Source organism: Rutilus rutilus (assembly GCF_951802725.1).
Source record: "Rutilus rutilus genome assembly, chromosome: 1".
Lineage (NCBI taxonomy): Eukaryota > Metazoa > Chordata > Actinopteri > Cypriniformes > Leuciscidae > Rutilus > Rutilus rutilus.
The window spans coordinates 71738308-71756736 of record NC_140209.1 but is presented as its reverse complement, the minus strand read 5'-3'; the positions used below and the strand labels follow the sequence as shown (position 1 = coordinate 71756736).

Here is an 18429-nt window from a genome sequence, read left to right as displayed (position 1 = left end):
GTGACATTGCGGCCGTAAATTAAAGTGGTGCTTGTTACCCTCTTGTTCAATGTAGTTAAAGGGTAAGTACAATAAAAAATATATCTTATAATACTGACTTGGAAACCTTTATAAATTGGTCCCAAATGTTATTGTTGTATCATAATAGTAGAATAAGTACCCCTTAGATCTACAATACTTACAGTATCTAAAAAAAAAAAGATATTTCTCCCTTTATTCCCCAAACTTTACATGTTGTTCCCTTATACTTACATGTAAATACTTTAGGTACACTATAATTACAGAAAGTTACACTGTAAAATCGCTTTAATTACGCAGTACTTTCCCAAAAAACAAACATGGACATTTGTATTGTTATCCCTTGATTTGTAAATGAATAGGCCTATATATAACAACCTGTAATGGTATACATTTAGGTTAGGCAACGGGAAGCGGCATATGTCCATGGTGAGAGGTTCACATCTGCCTGATGAGATGTGCACTGAGCCGGCGTGTAAGGAAGTAGCCAATCGATAGTTTAAAAGAAGTAAATTTTTTATTAAGCCACTGGCTGCTTTAAACCTCCTCTTTAAAATCTCTCAATGTCACATAAAAAAAATGGTTCTGAAGGTTACATATTTCTAATAGTTTTGTACAATCAAGACAAATCAACTTTATTATGATTGAAAAAAAAAAACATCCACAAAAAATTAAAATAGCATGTGAGTGCAGTGGAGAGGTAATGCAGATTGAAGAAATTAATCCAAATTTCTCGGAAAGAAAGATGCACCCATGTTTTCTGACATTTCGTTGTTAAAGTTTGGTTCGGTTTTGAGAACAGTATTTGCCTGCAAAAGAGAAAAGACCAATATAAGGTAATTAGAAGCTGATGTTCCATGTGCAGGGTCCCTTATTATACAGTATTGTGGTAATTGCAGGCCTGCATCAGGTTCTACAAAGAAGGATCTGTTTGTAATCAGAGTTATATAGGATAAGATTTTAAATTTACCTGTAGTGATATGGGTGTCCCGTAGCGAACTGTTGTGGCTACGTGCTCACAGTTGTGGTCGAGTAATCCGTATGTATGCTGTTCAAGCAAAACCTTGTCAATAGCTGCTTTCATCATCTCTTCAGATTGTGGTGTACGTCCCGTAATCTTATCCAATGAATTGTCGACTATGCCACCATCCTTGAGCAGACCTTGCTTCACAGTGGCTCCTGCTTTACTGTGTAGTCCTTTCTCACCTAAAGGAAATATTTAACTGTCAAAAGCCAAACTGTTTCCCCCATACCTAGATTGATCCAGTAAAAACCTAACTGGGTAATTGTATGTAAAAAATATAATAATGTGATATAACTTACAATTAAAAGTCACCTGACCATGTCTGGATAATAAACAAAATATACAACAGACAAGCACATGCTGCACAGTATACTGTATATGGGTTGGTTATCAAGATACCAGAATGTTTAAGAGCTATTACACAACAGCCTGTGAAACATGTCGAATTGTTTGAATGCATTTTAAATCCTTAATAAAATGCATGTTACTGCAATACACACTTCAGAATATGTACTCATGTTCAAAATATGTTGCTAGGTACTATTGTTTAATTCTTCATTATGCAGCTTTATACATTGCAGTGGTGCAGTGCAGTTCATTTACATTGTGTCTTTGTCATGAGGACATGGGTGAAAGTGCTTTGAGACAGGAATGTTTAGGTGATAAAAGAATACTGATCACCGTTGCAGTTAAAATAACAAGTTGACATTCGATAATTAACATGAATACAATTATGCATGCGATTCACATGTAAAACAATGCTTTTGAAAGCTCTATAGTGGCTGAAAATAAGATAAATTACCCTTTTCCCCCCATTCCGGGTCTGTCAAATATGGACTATACACTCTCAGAAAAAAAAAGGTCACTGTGGTGGTACCTTTTCAAAAGGTACACTTTTGTACCTAAAGAGTGCATATTAGTCCCTCAAAGATACATATTAGTTCCAAAAGTGTACATATTAGTACCTAAATGATACACTGTAAAACCTAACAGTAATATGTACTAAATACAATTGAGTTCACAGCACTCAAATATTACCGAAACTTGAATGACTGAAACAGAACTCAAACTGAATGAGTTATAGAACATTTCTAGATCCCAGAATGATAATTGTGTAATTAAGTGATTAATTAAGTGATGATTGAGCATTAGTGATGAGCACCTGCTGTTAATAAGCAGAATCACTGAAGGAAAGAGAAACACAAGAACTACAACTAACTTCCAGCCACAGCTAAATCAACTGGAGAGAAAAGAAGACATTAAATATCTCAAGATCTCAGCAGAGGAGGATTAAACAACTCCACAAACAGCATTACCAGCTTCACTTATTACTAACCACTTTGACTTTATTACTGCCATTCGTCTACAGAAGTTCTTATTAGAATTAACAAAGGTTTAGAAGTTGATGATTTGAGTTTCATTTAAGGTCACCATGATGGAGATCAGCGTTTGCTTTAGTTGAGCTCTTGCCCCTTGACTTTTGCACTTAAGATTTTCTTTGGCTGCTATAATTGAGTGTTTATAAAACATATTTGTTATGGCACAAAAGCCAAGGAAAAGTCTGATTGGGTGTTGATGGTGAAGGACTGATGATGACAATTATCATTTAGTGACTTGATTCACTGATTTCATTCAGAGTCTGATCTCTGATTAAAAGGGCAACATAATAGTTTTAATCAAAACTGTGATTCTACAGCATAAGAGCTAGCCATGTTGTGGCCATCAGATAATATGAAGGATTTTACAAAGAGTTGTGCACAAAAAGTTTCACAGAAAAGGTATTGCATTACTAAGACTCACACAGACATCAAGAATCAGCATATGAATCTCAACAATGGTGACCATTAAAACATTATTCATGCTGCAATGCATGCTGGGTACTAGCTTAATACAAAACTTATTCGTGGCTCCCAGCATGCATTGCGGCATAAATCATTTTTTAATGGTCACCATTGTTGAGATTCATATGCTGATTCTTGATTACTGTGTAAGTCAGCATGATACCATAGAGGTTTTTAAAACCTGATTGTCACAACAATGGGCCTTACAGCAGAATCAGTTCTATTATAATTAATAATACAAGTAATACATCACCTGTCTAATCAGAGATTAGGCTCTGGAAAAGATCAGAGAATCAAGTCACTAAATGATGATTTGTATCATCTAAACACAACCACATGCTCATATTTTCTTTTGGCGTATGTGCCATAACAAATGTGTTTTATAAACACTCAGTTACAGCAGCCAGAGGGAAAACTGGTGTTATAAAGTCAAGGGTCAAGAGCCCAACTAAAGCAAACACGGATCACTATCATGGTGTCTTTAAATGAAACTCAATAAATCATTAGCATCTAACCCTCTGTTCATTCTCAATAACAACTTCTGTAGACGCATGACAAAAGTCAAACTGTTTAGTAACTAGATGTACCGCATCGCGATACAAAATATGACCGCCGCTCAGGCCTGCACTGGCTTTCCACAAAAATAAATGACGTGGAGTAATTTGGCTGTATTGCGTGTTTATGTATATACCTAAAAAAAGTAATAGTATGTGCATGTCTGTCTGTGTGTGTGTGTGTGTGTGTGTGTATGTGTGTGTGTTTGTGTATGTGTGTGTGTCTGTGTGTGTGTGTGTGTGTGTGTGTGTGTGTGTGTGTCTGTGCGTGTATGTATGTGTGCGTACATGTGTGTTTGTGTGTGTGTGTCTGTGCATGTGGATTTGTATGTGTGTGTATGGGTGTGTGTCTGTGCGTGTGGATGTCAGTGTGTGTGCATGCTTGCGTTTGTTTGTATTCCTGCATGTGTGTGTGTGACAGTATCATCCTAAACCAGCAACCCTTCGCTCAACAGCACCATCTACAGGCCGATGAGTGTACAGTCACTAAATGTGCACATAAATGAATTTATTTTATACCCCCCCATGGATGAAATTCTACAAAACTTAGCAGAGGATACCCCCAGAGGATGTCAAGTTAATCATACACATGAAATATGGTGCAGTTCTGAACATCTCCACTGAAGATAGGGGCGATTAAAGCAGAATAATATAGCATTTTCATTTTTTATGGGAGGGGCGCAAATCACAAATGAGTGATTATGGGCTAGGTTGATGTGGGCCCTTAAGAGCAACATACCATACAAATTTCTTCATCCTCGGTGCCACGGTTCAGGTAGTTATTTAGGAAAAACTGAATTTTTGGGGGTTTGGGGGGGGCCCAGCGCGGGGGGGGGGGGGTGTAGTGGCCCCCGGGGACCAAACGAAATTTTTCCGTAGAAGTGTAGTGGGGCTACATGCCCACCAAATTTCATGTTCCCCGGTGTTTCGGTGTCCCTAGTATCGTTGACGAAAAATTTACGGGGGCCCCAGCGCGGGGGGGGAAGTGGCCCCCGCGGACCAAACGAAATTTTTCCATAAAAGTCTAGTAGACCAACATACCATAAAAATTTCTTCATCCTCGGTGCCACGGTTCAGGTAGTTATTTAGGAAAAACTGCATTTTTTTGGGTTTGGGGGGGCCCAGCGCGGGGGGGGGAGTGGCCCCCGGGGACCAAACGAAATTTTTCCTTAGAAGTCTAGTGGGGCTACATGCCCACCAAATTTCATGTTCCCCGGTGTTTCGGTGTCCCTGGTATCGTTGACGAAAAATTTAAGGGGGCCCCAGCGCGGGGGGGGGGAAGTGGCCCCCGGGGACCAAACGAAATTTTTCCGTAAAAGTCTAGTAGACCAACATACCATAAAAATTTCTTCATCCTCGGTGCCACGGTTCAGGTAGTTATTTAGGAAAAACTGCATTTTTGGGGGTTTGGGGGGGCCCAGCGCGGGGGGGGGAGTGGCCCCCGGGGACCAAACGAAATTTTTCCTTAGAAGTCTAGTGGGGCTACATGCTCACCAAATTTCATGTTCCCCGGTGCTTCGGTGTCCCTGGTATCGTTGACGAAAAATTCAGTAAGGTGACGAAAAAAAAAAAAAAAAAAAACTTTGACAATCCCTATATGATAATCCCATAATAAGTGAAGCTGGTAATGCTGTTTGTGTAGTGGTTTAATCCTCCTCTGCTGAGATCTTTAGAGATTTAAACGTCTTTTATCTTGAGTTGATTTCATCTAAGGCTGTGGCTGGAAGTCAGCTTCTTATGTTTCTCTTTCCTTCATTGATTCTGCTCGTTAACAGCAGGTGTTCATCACTAATGCTCAATCATCACTTAATTAATCACTTAATTTCTTGACTGCAATGTATATCTACTTTTAGTAAACTCAACTGAAATAAGTTCAGAGTACTCATAACTATTGTTTTTTATAAACTTAATTGAATTGAGGCAATCGGTTTCCTCAAATTAAATGAGTTAGCTTAACTTGTTGGGTTTTACAGTGTACTTTTGTAAAAACTTTACAAGAACACTGATACACTCAATCTGCACTTCTGTTAACGTCTATGTTTCAGTTACTACTTTATGCAGTAAAGGATTAAAAAACACAGTTACACTCTCAGAAAAAAAGGTACAAAAGCTGTCACTGGGACAGTACCCTTCAAAAAGGTTCTAAAATGTAGCACTCTTAAGGCGGGCATACAGTGTGCGATTTTCGTCCGATTTTGAGCCAAATTCTGACTCGTGCGACTCTTTTTCGGGTCGGGCCGATTTTCAGCTATGTCGTTTGTCGTGCAGTGTTCGTGCAGTGTACAGGGGAAAACGAGAGGCGATTAACCTCTCACGACCGGCAATCGTATGTCCGGATGAATTTCTAGCATGTTAGATATTTTGGTCGCTCCTCGTGACTATATCGCGCAGTTGAAGCAGAGCTACGAACCGATTGCCCTAAACGCAGTGTTTTTTCCCTCACTGCACCTGCGCGAAAACAGTTTCATCTGCAGCAACAAAAAAAAAAAAAAAAAAGAAGAAGAAGAAAGAAAAGGGAGATAGGCCTATTTAAGTTCTGTAGTTCAAAGCTACAATGTTGCTTACCTCCAGTTCGTGTTGCAAAATGGATTAACCATTACCCACTTCTTCCAAGCCACCTGCGATGTACACTTTGCCTCTTTTATTGTTAAAAAATGTTTTTGAAATAAAGCTGTTTTTAATTTTCATTGATGAATTATTGCAGTGGTCGGACATAGACTGTTAATAATTAATTACATGTATATAATTCATTGTAATCGACCTAAATGTTTTAGACAATTTTCAATGAGGAGAAGTAAGCTTCTATGTAATATTTTATTATCCTCACAGCGCGTTGGTTATGCGGTGATGCGCTGTGAAATTGTTGCGTGGCAATTTAATTATAATAGCCTATCACTTTAATAATAAAAGTAGCCTAGGCCTTCCCTAATAATAATAATAAGAATAATACAATAATACTAGTCTACTAATAATTTAATATATAAATTGGAAATGCTAAATCTTCTTGATATTGATAGCTGATGCTTGTTTTGACAATATCTCTGGATAGGCTGATATCGTCCATATAGGCGCAACCCGGCACAAGGATTTATCGCGCTGATTCCACACGTATAGTGTGAGCAGTCAAGTCGCAGCTCGACGTTCGGACCGTACAGTGTGAGCACATAAATCCTGAGCTTTGGCTTTACATCGCATGTGATATACTCGTTCAGTGTGAGTAGGTTCCTTGCTGAAATCGCACAGTGTATGCCCGCCTTTAGTAAGACAGAGGCTTGTCAGAGATAGGAAACCATGAATTGAAATTTCTACAGAGGATCACTGTACCTGTAAACTCGACAACCGTATGTTCTCCCTTTTCATTCTTCCCAGTGTACACCGCCCAGTGTGAGTACAGAATATGAGGGTATTTAATGAGGTCTCCAAATTTCATGGCCTAGAAAAGAAAAAAAAAAGACTTTTGGAAAATATACAGCACTGAACGAAATTCTATCAACTTGTACTTCCATGTAGGATAAACACATAATAGCAGGTTTATTCCAAACTGAAAATAAAGCCTTACATTACCATAGTTTTCACTGTGCTTGTATAGTATAGGAAAAACATAACATACCTTAGTTTTAAGTTTGAAAACTGACTTACTGTAGCAACAGTGATCAATTGACAGGACTCCACAGGAGAATTCCTCTGCTGCAACGTCTACGATGGTGTTGGATTTCAACTAGTCCTGCTGCACTTATATACATTAATGTACATATTCTATGAGGAAGAGGAAGTATGAGGCTATGAGGAAGTGCCGTCCCCTTTCCCTAGAACCGTAAAATTGCACAATCAATTTCTAACACTTGTTTACATCAAGCATAATTGGCTGTGGTTATTACTCCTTCGCTTCCATTGGTCATATTTTCTCGGCTGTGGTTCAGTAGTCGAGTCTCCTTCATTTATATAGCACTTTTACCAATACAGATTGTATCAAATCAGCTTTACAGTGAAAATAGGAAAGTCAAAGAACAGATATTGTTTTGGCCTCTACAGCAACTAAATAAAAAGTTACTTTCCAGCTAAAGTGAATATTTAGTTGGTTCATTTCTGTTATAAAAACCATTAGTTATTAACTTTAGGGGCCGCTTACACAACATTATAACTGAAAACAGAAACCCTTTAATGTGTTTTTAATGCGTTTTGACCGTTCATTTGCACGACAACGGTGTGTGTGTGTGTGTGTTGTGTATGCTGTCTAATCAGCATCTTGATATGCCACACCTGTGAGGTGGATGGATTATCTCGGCAAAGGAGAAGTGCTCACTAACACAGATTTAGACAGATTTGTGAACTATATTTGAGAGAAATAGACCTTTTGAGTACATAGAAAAAGTCTTAGATCTTTGAGTTCAGCTCATGAAAAATGGGGGCAAAAACAAAAGTGTTGCTTTATAATTTTGTTCAGTGTAAGTACTCTTAGAACCATCTACGATTTATTACAATGCAAACACCAATTAGTAAACTTTCTCATAAATAGCCCACAGTAGATCATAAGGAATCCCTTGTCATAAACGTGAAATACTCGTTGCCAACTTCTCTGAAACCATGAGTCATGAGCTTGAAAGGATGGACAATACCACTTTTTAAAAATTTTATATCCAATACTTTCAAGGCCAGTCCTCATCATGTTTAACATTGTTAAACATGGTTTAACAATCATGTTAGGCCATAATGCCGTTCTTTTGCAGCTAAAATGTGCTCTTCAAGCACTCTTCGTTTTCTTTCTAAATGTTCTCTGGATATTTCTTGATTACACATTTTTAGTTTTTACATGTAGGCCTGCTTGTTAGGAATTCTAAAACTAAAATGATTCACTCTGGCTGGTGTTTAACACACCATAAAAGTCCTCTCATAGTTTTAAAGGGTGTGCAGTATGTGACAAAACAGTAATTTTTACAAAGAATTGAGATGTAATTGTGGTGTAATGATGTCCTCATTTTCAGTTTCCTGTTTTTGAGGAATGCGAAACTACCCGTCACACCACAATTCTTGCAAAAAACAACTATTTTCTGAAAACAAGATACCAAGGGCGGAGGGAGACGTAATCACTCATCACTCATAAAGAATTGTAATAACAGACTCAAATTCGCCTCATCAATCGCCTCATATTTACAAATTTACATTAGCACTAATAATGACATATCAAAGTATTATGATAATTGATTATACATTTTGAGCACTGGGACAGACAGTTATTTTTTTTTGGCTACTGGAGAGTTTAAACAGGTAGTGCTCAATAAAATTCATCGTGTGAGTGATGTGCTTGGGGTATTCCACACTGAATACGAAATAAGTAGCAAAGAGGCACTCCATTGCCTCCATCACATCCATTTCTCCGCTTACAATGTTGACACCCTCCATACTGATGCTGGCTCTTTTTGCATGGAGGGGGTTTGAAGCTTCATGAAAAACTACAGTCGGAGTTGGCTTTACTGATTCCTGCAAGTTGGAAAAACATATCAATTATTTGTGAAATAACTTATAGGCCTAACTTATAATAAAATTCCATCAAAAATGATCATTTAGTCAACCCCATTTTACCCAAAATTTACATGACTTTTCTATATAATATTTCTTTCTTCTGCTGAACACAAGGGAAGATATTTTTAAGAATGTCAGTAACCAAACATGACAGTTAACTGGAACCATTGACTTCCATAGTTTTTTTTTTTTTTTTTTTTTTTTACTATGGAAGTCAATGGTTCCAGTTAACTGTTTGGTTACTGACATTCTTCAAAATATCTTCCCCTTGTGTTCAGCAGAAGAAAGAAATTCATACAGGTTTGAAACAACTTGAGGGTGAGTAAAGGATGACATAATTTTCATTTTAAAGTGAACTAGGCCTATCCCTTTAAGCTGTGTGTGCTTTAGAAACAGCCGAACCCTGGCCTGCTTCCAGTTCCTTAGACACCACTTGACTTGAACATAAAATAATAATTCATAAAGTTTGAAAAGGTTGAAGTGAATCACAATAGTGTTCACACTGGGCTGTTTACAATTATCTAGCATCATAAAAGCATTCTGAGCCGAAGTGCGAGTACATTTAACCACTATCAGTAAACAAGAGAGAATGATAAACTTTACGGAAGAAGCAGCACTGGCCTGATCGTTCAGATAGCTGATTATAGTTTTAGGGGGGCTGAGATGAAAAATATGGGGGTTGAAGCCTCTTATACTGTCTAAACACAAAATGTAACAGTTTGCAACAAGCACAACAAAACTTACCGATGAAACATAAGGCAACTTGTGACACTGTCGCGGTTCAGGCTCTTTCGTGTTTTAGTGTAAATCCGCTGTAGAAACATTGACAAATTCATTACTAATGGGTTTAAAGCTTATAACAAGTAAATTACTTAAACTATCTGACTTACCACAACAATATTTCCGTCAGACCACACAGCAAAAACTCCAGTGTTAAATTAACACTCCTGGGAGTGTATATGAGTCCACACTGAAAAGTGTAAAGTGTTAAAATATGAGTGTTAAATTAACACTCAAGAGTGTTAAAGTTAATGAGATAATTAAGTGATTAGTTTAGTGATGATTGAGCATTATTGAAGACACCTGATGATAACAAGCAGAATCACTGAAGGAGAAAATCACTAATTGTAAGTTACCATTAAGGTGATGGGTGTTTGCTTTAGTTGGGCTCTTGACCCTTATATGTTTACTTTAAATTTTGCTTGTCTGCTGTTATTGATTTATAACAGTCAGATGAACAAAGAGACAATGTGATCTGATGGTGTTGGTTATGTTTTGACATAATCATGTTGTGATTCGTAAAAAAAAAACTTATTGAGATGGCTTAACTTGTTAATTACAGCAGCTCTGTGATTCTACAGCACATGATTTTCAGTATTTTTCATATAATCCAAAAATATTTCATAACCATGGTTCTGATCAAAAGACATTCAAATGAATTTATTTAGAAACACAGACATCAATAATCAGCCTGTGAATCTCAACAATGGTGACAATAATAAAGCATGTTGCAGTGGCTGCCACCAATCACAACTCATTAATGGCTCCCATCATGCATTGCGGTATGAATAAATTATGATCTGAATTGTCTATGTAATTTACTTTTCCTAATTAAATATTCTGCTCATCACCATTGTTGAGATGCATAGACTGAATCTTGACCTCTGTGTGTGCCTAAAAGAATGACTTTTATTTTTTAAACAACTTTTAAGAAATCCTTTGTATTAAATCTAAAATTCTGGATATTTATGCAGAATCACAGTTATGCTGTAATCAACAACATAAATCTAAGTCAGAAATAAGGATCTTAATGAGTTACGTGATCAATTTCAAATGATGATTGTCATAATATAACCAACACCATCAGATCACTTTGTTCAACTGGCAGTTATAAGATACAACAGCCAAATAAAATTTAAAGTAAATATATAAGGGTCAAGAGCCCGACTAAAGCAAACACCCATCACCATAACGGTGGCTTACAATTTGTGATTTTCTCCTTCAGTGATCGGCTTGTTAACATCAGGTGTCTTCAATAATGATCAATCATTACTAAATTAATTCCTTAATTAGCTCATTAACTTTAACACTCTTGAGTGTTAATTTAACACTCATATTTTAACACTTTACACTCTTGAGTGTGGACTCATATACACTCCCAGGAGTGTTAATTTAACACTGGAGTTTTTGCTGTGCATCAATTTAAATCAGCAGACGGGGATCAGTCTCTTCTCGACCGTTGGAATTCAAAAACGTGCACTAGCTGCGCTCGCAAGACAGCGCTGCATGAATACGCTCGCGCAAATGCAAACAAATTGTTTACTTTGTAAAATTAATGAAAATAATGAGTTTATTACTTCTTTTTGTTTATGTTTGCTGTTCAACAGATACAAAATTTCAATCCATAATGCAAAATTGTTTAGTTGCGGTACAATAATTCCACATAAATGACAAAGAATGAAATGAAAGAGCAGCAAACAAGGCTAAGTAAGACAAGACGAAAGCCTATTCAGCTATAAATGGCTTAGAATGAGCCCTTATGTTTGTTTTTGTACTGAGTATTTTCTTGTTATGATGATAATGATGATGATGATGATGATGACGATAAGGTCAATATAGGGGTGTGCGATATAGCTAAATCATCTGCGATAATATCGTATTTTTTGTTTTAACGATGTGCGCTTTAACATTATCAAGTATATTTCAAAAACTAAACAAATCGTGCCTACAGAGTGCACGCATCTAGGCTAATGTTAAGTTACATGATGAAGTCTATACTAGTGCGCATGTGCATTTTGAGTGCGTTCTTTCACTGCATTATTCAGTGTATTCAAATGTGAATGATCACAAAATTCAAGATATGGGGGTTAGAAAATATATATATTTATATCATTTTATGTAATTAATCAATATCACACGAAGAGTGCCATTTCAGTTTTTCTCCAAAAATCTGCATGATTAAAATGTGATATTAAGTTACTACAACGGTTTAATAAACAATAATTGAATTACAACTACAAAATGTTGCAGAATAATGTAATATATAATAGCCTAAAGAACCTTTGTGCCAAAAGGGTTCTTTCTTGTCATTATAGAACCTTTTTAGCAAAAAAGGTTCTTTGGAGTTGAGTAAAGAACCCTATGGTTCTATATAGAACCCCATGAACCCTTTTTTCTAAGAGTGTAGGTTTCAGAAACCGAAAAAGAAAGATATGATCTAATCTTGTTAAACACATAGGGCCCTATCTTGCACCCAGCGCAATTGACTTTGTACACCGACGCATGAATCATTCCTATTTTGCACCCGACGCACAGCGGACTTTTCCCTCCACAGACGCACGTCGGTAAATTAGGGAATGAACTTGCGCTCCCGGGGGGCGGTTCAGCAAAAAGAGGAGGCGTGTTCCGGCGCAAACGTTCCCTGGTGTTATTTTGCAGTTTCAGAAAACAATTCCGCCACAGACCAGGAGAAACCTCGTCTAAAGTCAGTGGCGCGTTGCGCATGTTATTCAGAAGCTATTTTAAGGGCGCATGCTTGGCCATAATCAATGTAGCGTGTGCACAACGCGCATACACTTTGATTCTCTCATCTGCACAGAAGCAGCAGTTTTCATTTTTGCAAACCATACATTATTACAAGGAAAAATATTAACACACGAGGGAAATCATTGTGGTGTCCATGAAGATGTGAAAAATAGGCATAAATCTAGCTTACACATTTACCCAAATTATTATACGCCTGTTTAACCGAAGCTAATTTGGGTGTGTTTCTCCATCCCCAATGTCACTTCTCTGTGTTTTACGGCCCTGACGAGAACGTCGGTCTCCTCGGCTGTGAACCGCTCCTGGCAAATCCGCCGTTATAATAGCAATCCGCCATGGAACAAGCACGCCTGCTCTTAAAGGGAATGTGGGATGTCGCTCTGATTGGTTTATTTCACGTTACGCCCAAACCACACCTATGAGTAATGAAGCTACTTCAGACCAACACATTTTAGATTTGCGTCGGGCGCAAGAGTCATTTATCCCGCCGGTATAATAGCAACAGCGCCCAATCTCCGCCCACAAAGTTACTTGCGTTTCGCGCTTGATACTTGCGTTTCAGATCGTTAAAATAGGGCCCATAGAGTTTCTGATTCAACTTTTTTGTTAATTTAGAAATGTGTTCCCGATATGTAAGGTGTGAATCAAGTAGCACACCAAGGTAGTTGTAGGTCTTTGTGACGACAAGATCTTGATTTGCAAAAGTAATAAAATAAGTGAAAGAAAGACTTTTTCTGGGTGAATGAAAATACATACATTCAGTTTTCTTTACATTGTGGTCAGATGGTTCTTTTTCAACCAATCATGTAAGAGGTGAAGATCAGATGATAGTTTGGAATTTATGACATTAGGATTTGCATCAGAAAGAAAAATCACAGTATCATCAGCGTACAGTAAGCATTTTGAGTGTTTACACACTCGAGGGAAATCATTGATGTTGTAAGAAATTATGTTCTGTTCCCAAAAACTTCCACTCCAATATATATATGTATATCAAAATGTTCCTTCACTTAAAAGAGTTTAATTATCATATAGAGAAAATTACATTCAATCTCAGTAATAAGTAAATAATAGTATCACAGAGGGCAACCAACAACCATCTTGATTAAAGGGACTTCAAACAATCTTATCACTTTAACCTTTGACTGTTCTTATTCGAAAGAATAACATAGAACCTTCTGTGGGACACTAGGGACCATGGGGTGTCTCAATTTCATTAACATACAGACCACAGCTGTTGCAAGAAGAGCAACTTCATTTACATTAAGACCAGGATAAAAGGTTTAGGATTGGGTATGTTCGGGGTTCATTCTGACGCCGGTGAACCCAAGGTGCTTTGTGTACCTTGCTACTGCTATGCTGTAATAAACTTCATTTTTGAGATCTTAGACGTCCACTTCATTTTTTCTTACATTGGCGAGCCAGCCAGGAGTCGACGGATTTCCAACAAAAAAGGGAAAAGGTAAGAAAAAGCTGTTTTCTTTCATTTATGCTGTTTTTGTCAAGGAATTCCTCGTTTTAAAAAAATCTAGAAAAGAAAAATTAAGGACAGAAGAGATCGAATTTGATTTATTCAGTATTAGCAGGAGGAGTTTTAAGCCTATTCCGTACAATTTTGTTTAAGATTCTAACGTAACTGAATAAGCCCGAAGCAGTGTGGTGGCAGAGTTGTATTGGAATTGTTGTTTCTAAAGTAATTGAAACAAAGTGCTTAAGTGTAAAGTTTCTAAAGTAACTGAAATTTGGTGTTGGTCTCTTATAATTCTGTTACAGTTTTTTTCAAGTCAAGTCAAGTCAAGTCAAGTCATTTTCATTTATATAGCGCTTTTAACAATGTAGATTGTCTCAAAGCAGCTTTACAGAGATAAATGTATAATTTAACGTAAGATTGTTTTGGCTTTATAGCGGTTCTTTAATAAAGTTATTTTATTTTCCAGCTAAAGTTAGTTTTGATTGATTCGCTTCCGTCGCAACGATCATTTGTTTTTAAATTAGGGCCGCCAAGACGACACCATTCTCTCTACACAGACTTTAGCGAACCTGTGAGAAACGCTGATGGCGTTCAGATGCGCATTAAGAACGGGTTCTATAGTTATGTGCGTTTGAATATATGTGTGCAGGTTTGGAATTCCCTGCAAACCAAGCCTAAACAAATTACTGGTGTTTCCTTATAGTTTTGATTCAGAATTTTATTTTATTTTATCAATTCGGGGTAGATACGCAAATTGAGTTTTCCCGACGACGCGATTATCTGTAGAGTGGGAAAGGGATCCTCCATAGGGAGAGACTAGTTGGCACTTCAGCACTGCGTTGACATCGGGTCCAGGCGAAGGTCCTTCATCAGATCTGGAAACGGCCTGGATCCGGCAGGCTGCGGGAAAACCTTGGGATAAACAAAGACACTAAAATTAGCGTAGATGCCATTCTTCTCATGATGTAACAAGTACATCAGGATTTATGGGAAGTGTTCCCGGTTCCAGCTGACCTAATCTATGCAGCCTAATATTGAATTATAGAAGTCTATAATGTATTATGTGAACGCTCTGTCAAAGAGATGTGTCTTTAATCTAGATTTGAACTGACAGAGTTCAAAGTAGATTTGAACTGACAGAGTTCTTTCAATTGTTTACACGCAATTTTGAAAACTGGGTTCTTTTTTTCAAAACATAATCACAATTATCCAAACACCACACTCAATTAGCATAATTCCTAGATTGTTTGCAAAATGACACACTTCAGTCAAAACATATACACATATTTGTGAAAATGCTATTAGTTTTCATTTAACCAACACAGTCCTCAATGATCAGACACTATTGCAGCCAGTTACACACAGCCAGTTACATCACAACACTGATGCTGCTGACTGAATATTTCAAGTATTTATTTCAATACTTACAGTATTTCTTACCATAATCAGTTACAGTAATCAACCAACAATGAAATCAATGAAACAAATAAAATCTGTAGACAAATAAAAATTACTGCATGAAGTACATACACTTTGACTCTGAAGAAAAACTACTGTAAAAGCAACAAGAATACTGTAACTATGCATCATCTCTCCGTCTGGCTGGATCAGGCCATAAAATTTCATCCACATCACAGGCTATGTCTTCAATGGCATAAGTCCTTCCCTACCTCTTCCTCTACCTAGGCCTCTTCCTCCATCTCCTTCTTCTCCTCTTCCTCTACCTAGGCCTCTTCCTCTATCTCCTCCTTCTCCTCTTCCTCTACCTAGGCCTCTTCCTCCATCTCCTTCTTCTCCTCTTCCTCTACCTAGGCCTCTTCCTCTATCTCCTCCTTCTCCTCTTCCTCTACCTAGGCCTCTTCCTCTACCTCCTTCTCCTCTTCCTCTACCTCCTTCATCTCCTCTTTGAGCTCCCCCTCTCATTCTCACTCTTCTTCTTTTTCTTCTAGCTCCTTCCATCTTTGTTGAAGACAGGTTAACTCACCTGCTGCCTTTTACAGCACACCTGAGTGATGCGTTTTCAAATTAGCACATGTGTGCTTCCACACCTGGTGATTGTGTTTATCCAGTTCGTTCATTAGTGTGGTCATTGGCAATCCGGTGCTTTGTAATGACAAGGAAGTAACCTCACAATCCTTAACTGTGTCTAAGGTGTGAAAATGTGTGTAGAGTTTTACAAATCACTGTGTGTAATGTTTTGCAAAAAGGGTGAAGCAGACATTGTGTGTAATGTTGTGCAAATCTGTGGAGGTGTTTTGCTCCTTGGAGTAGAATTTTGCAAATTGTGTGGAAAATTTTATTTTAGTGTGTAAACAATCATAAAAAACTGTAAGATTCTAAAGTAACTGAATCAACCCGAAGTAGTGTGGTGGCAGAGTTATATTAGATTGGTTGTTTCTAAAGTAACTGAAACAAATGTATATGTTTCTAACATACTTGAAACCGATTGGGAAGTGGTAATGATTCTGAGGAAATTCTAAAGTAATTGTCTGTTTCACCCTTTTTGCAAAACATTACACACAGTGATTTGTAAAACTCTACACACATTTTCACTCCTTAGACACAGATAAGGATTGTGAGGTTACTTCCTTGTCATTACAAAGCACCGGATTGCCAATGACCACACTAATGAACGAATTAGATAAACACAACCACCAGGTGTGGAAGCACACATGTGCTAATTTGAAAACGCAGCACTCAGGTGTGCTATAAAAGGTAGCAGGTGAATTCACCTGTCTTCAACGAAGATGGAAGGAGCTAGAAGAAAAAGAAGAAGAGTGAGAATGAGAGGGGGAGCTCAAAGAGGAGATGAAGGAGGTAGATGAAGAGGAGAAGGAGGTAGAGGAAGAGGAGAAGGAGGTAGAGGAAGAGGCCCAGGTAGAGGAAGAGGAGAAGAAGGAGATGGAGGAAGAGGCCTAGGTAGAGGAAGAGGTAGGGAAGGACTTATGCCATTGAAGACATAGCCTGTGATGTGGATGAAATCTTATGGCCTGATCCAGCCAGACGGAGAGATGATGAATAGTTACAGTATTCTTGTTGCTTTTACAGTAGTTTTTCTTCAGAGTCAAAGTGTATGTACTTCATGCAGTAATTTTTATTTGTCTACAGATTTTATTTGTTTCATTGATTTCATTGTTGGTTGATTACTGTAACTGATTATGGTAAGAAATACTGTGTAAGTATTGAAATAAATACTTGAAATATTCAGTCACAGCATCAGTGTTGTGCAGTGCTTTGTAAATTTATAGTAGGCCTATTTGTGTACATTCTCCCTATATCTCAAACTAATCATGAAGAATGTTGTGGGTATGTCACAATTTTTTTTTTTGTCATCTAAATTATCCCTTACATAACAATGTCTGACCAAAAATCTAGCACATGCTATTTCCTAAAATTAGTTTTTTTACAAAATGTGTTTTATATTTATCACAGCTGTGTGTAACTGGCTGCAATAGTGTCTGATCATTGAGGACTGTGTTGGTCAAATGAAAACTAATAGCATTTTCACAAATATGTGTATATGTTTTGACTGAAGTGTGTATGTTTTGACTGAAGTGTGTCATTTTGCAAACAATCTAGGAATTATGCAAATTGAGTTTGGTGTTTGGATAATTGTTATTCTGTTTTGAAAAAAAGAACCAGGTTTTCAAAATTGCGTGTAAACAATTGAAAAAAACTGTAAGATTCTAAAGTAACTGAATCAACCCGAAGTAGTGTGGTGGCAGAGTTATATTAGATTGGTTGTTTCTAAAGTAACTGAAACAAATGTATATGTTTCTAACATACTTGAAACCGATTGGGAAGTGGTAATGATTCTGAGGAAATTCTAAAGTAATTGAATAGACCCGACGCAGTGTGGTCACAGAATTATTTCACAACGATTGTGTGTTAAAGTGTAGGCTAGTGAGTCCGACGCGCTGTGACTCGGTGAAGTTTAAAACAAGAACCCGAAGCAGTGTGGTTTTGCCCGACGTACTGTGGCAGTGTTTTAAATTGGATAAATATAGTTTAAGCCCGAAGTACTGTGGCTAAGTAAATTATTTTAAGAAAATAACATAAAACCCGACGTAGTGTGGTTTTGTCCGACGTACTGTGACAGTGTTGCATTTCTTAACTGTTTTGCGTAACGAAATTTAAGGAACAATGGATTGTGGCTGTGGTTAAGTTTAGAAGCCTCAGGTAGTGTGGCTATTTTGATCATTTGTGTCCGAAGTACTGGAGCTGTGAATAATTAGACTAACGGATATCTTAAAGGAACTAGATAACGAGTAGTCATTTAAATCAGACTTTGTGAATAACTATTAGATCACGAGATATTTTAAAGCTTGATAAGACTTTTGAAAATGGAAGAAATTATTGTTAAATACATCGCTAAACACGGTTCTCAGGGAATGTTTGACGGAATAGAGAATATTGTTGATAAACCGTACAAGTGGGCTATCTCTAAGTTTGAAAATG

At 37.4% G+C, this 18429-nt stretch overlaps 1 protein-coding gene across 1 annotated transcript; it reads right to left on the bottom strand.

Annotated features, from left to right (window-relative positions):
• Nucleotides 1–511: 511 nt before the first annotated feature.
• LOC311275532 (phospholipase A and acyltransferase 1-like) lies at nucleotides 512–7195 on the bottom strand. Its single transcript, XM_084384627.1, has 4 exons — nucleotides 7077–7195; nucleotides 6762–6870; nucleotides 989–1224; nucleotides 512–827 (listed from the first exon to the last, which is right to left on the bottom strand). The coding sequence occupies exons 2-4, from the start codon at nucleotides 6865–6867 to the stop codon at nucleotides 738–740; spliced, it is 432 nt and encodes a 143-aa protein (XP_084240753.1). The 5' UTR covers nucleotides 6868–6870; nucleotides 7077–7195; the 3' UTR covers nucleotides 512–737.
• Nucleotides 7196–18429: the final 11234 nt, after the last annotated feature.

Bases quoted from the DNA above. Each gene is read 5' to 3' on its own strand.
- LOC311275532 (XM_084384627.1), bottom strand. From the start codon at position 6,867: ATGAAATTTGGAGACCTCATTAAATACCCTCATATTCTGTACTCACAC. The intron at 1,225-6,761 runs GTACAGTGATCC...TATTTCCTTTAG, and splicing joins TACGGTTGTCGAGTTTACAG to GTGAGAAAGGACTACACAGT. The intron at 828-988 runs GTAAATTTAAAA...TCTCTTTTGCAG, and splicing joins GGACACCCATATCACTACAG to GCAAATACTGTTCTCAAAAC.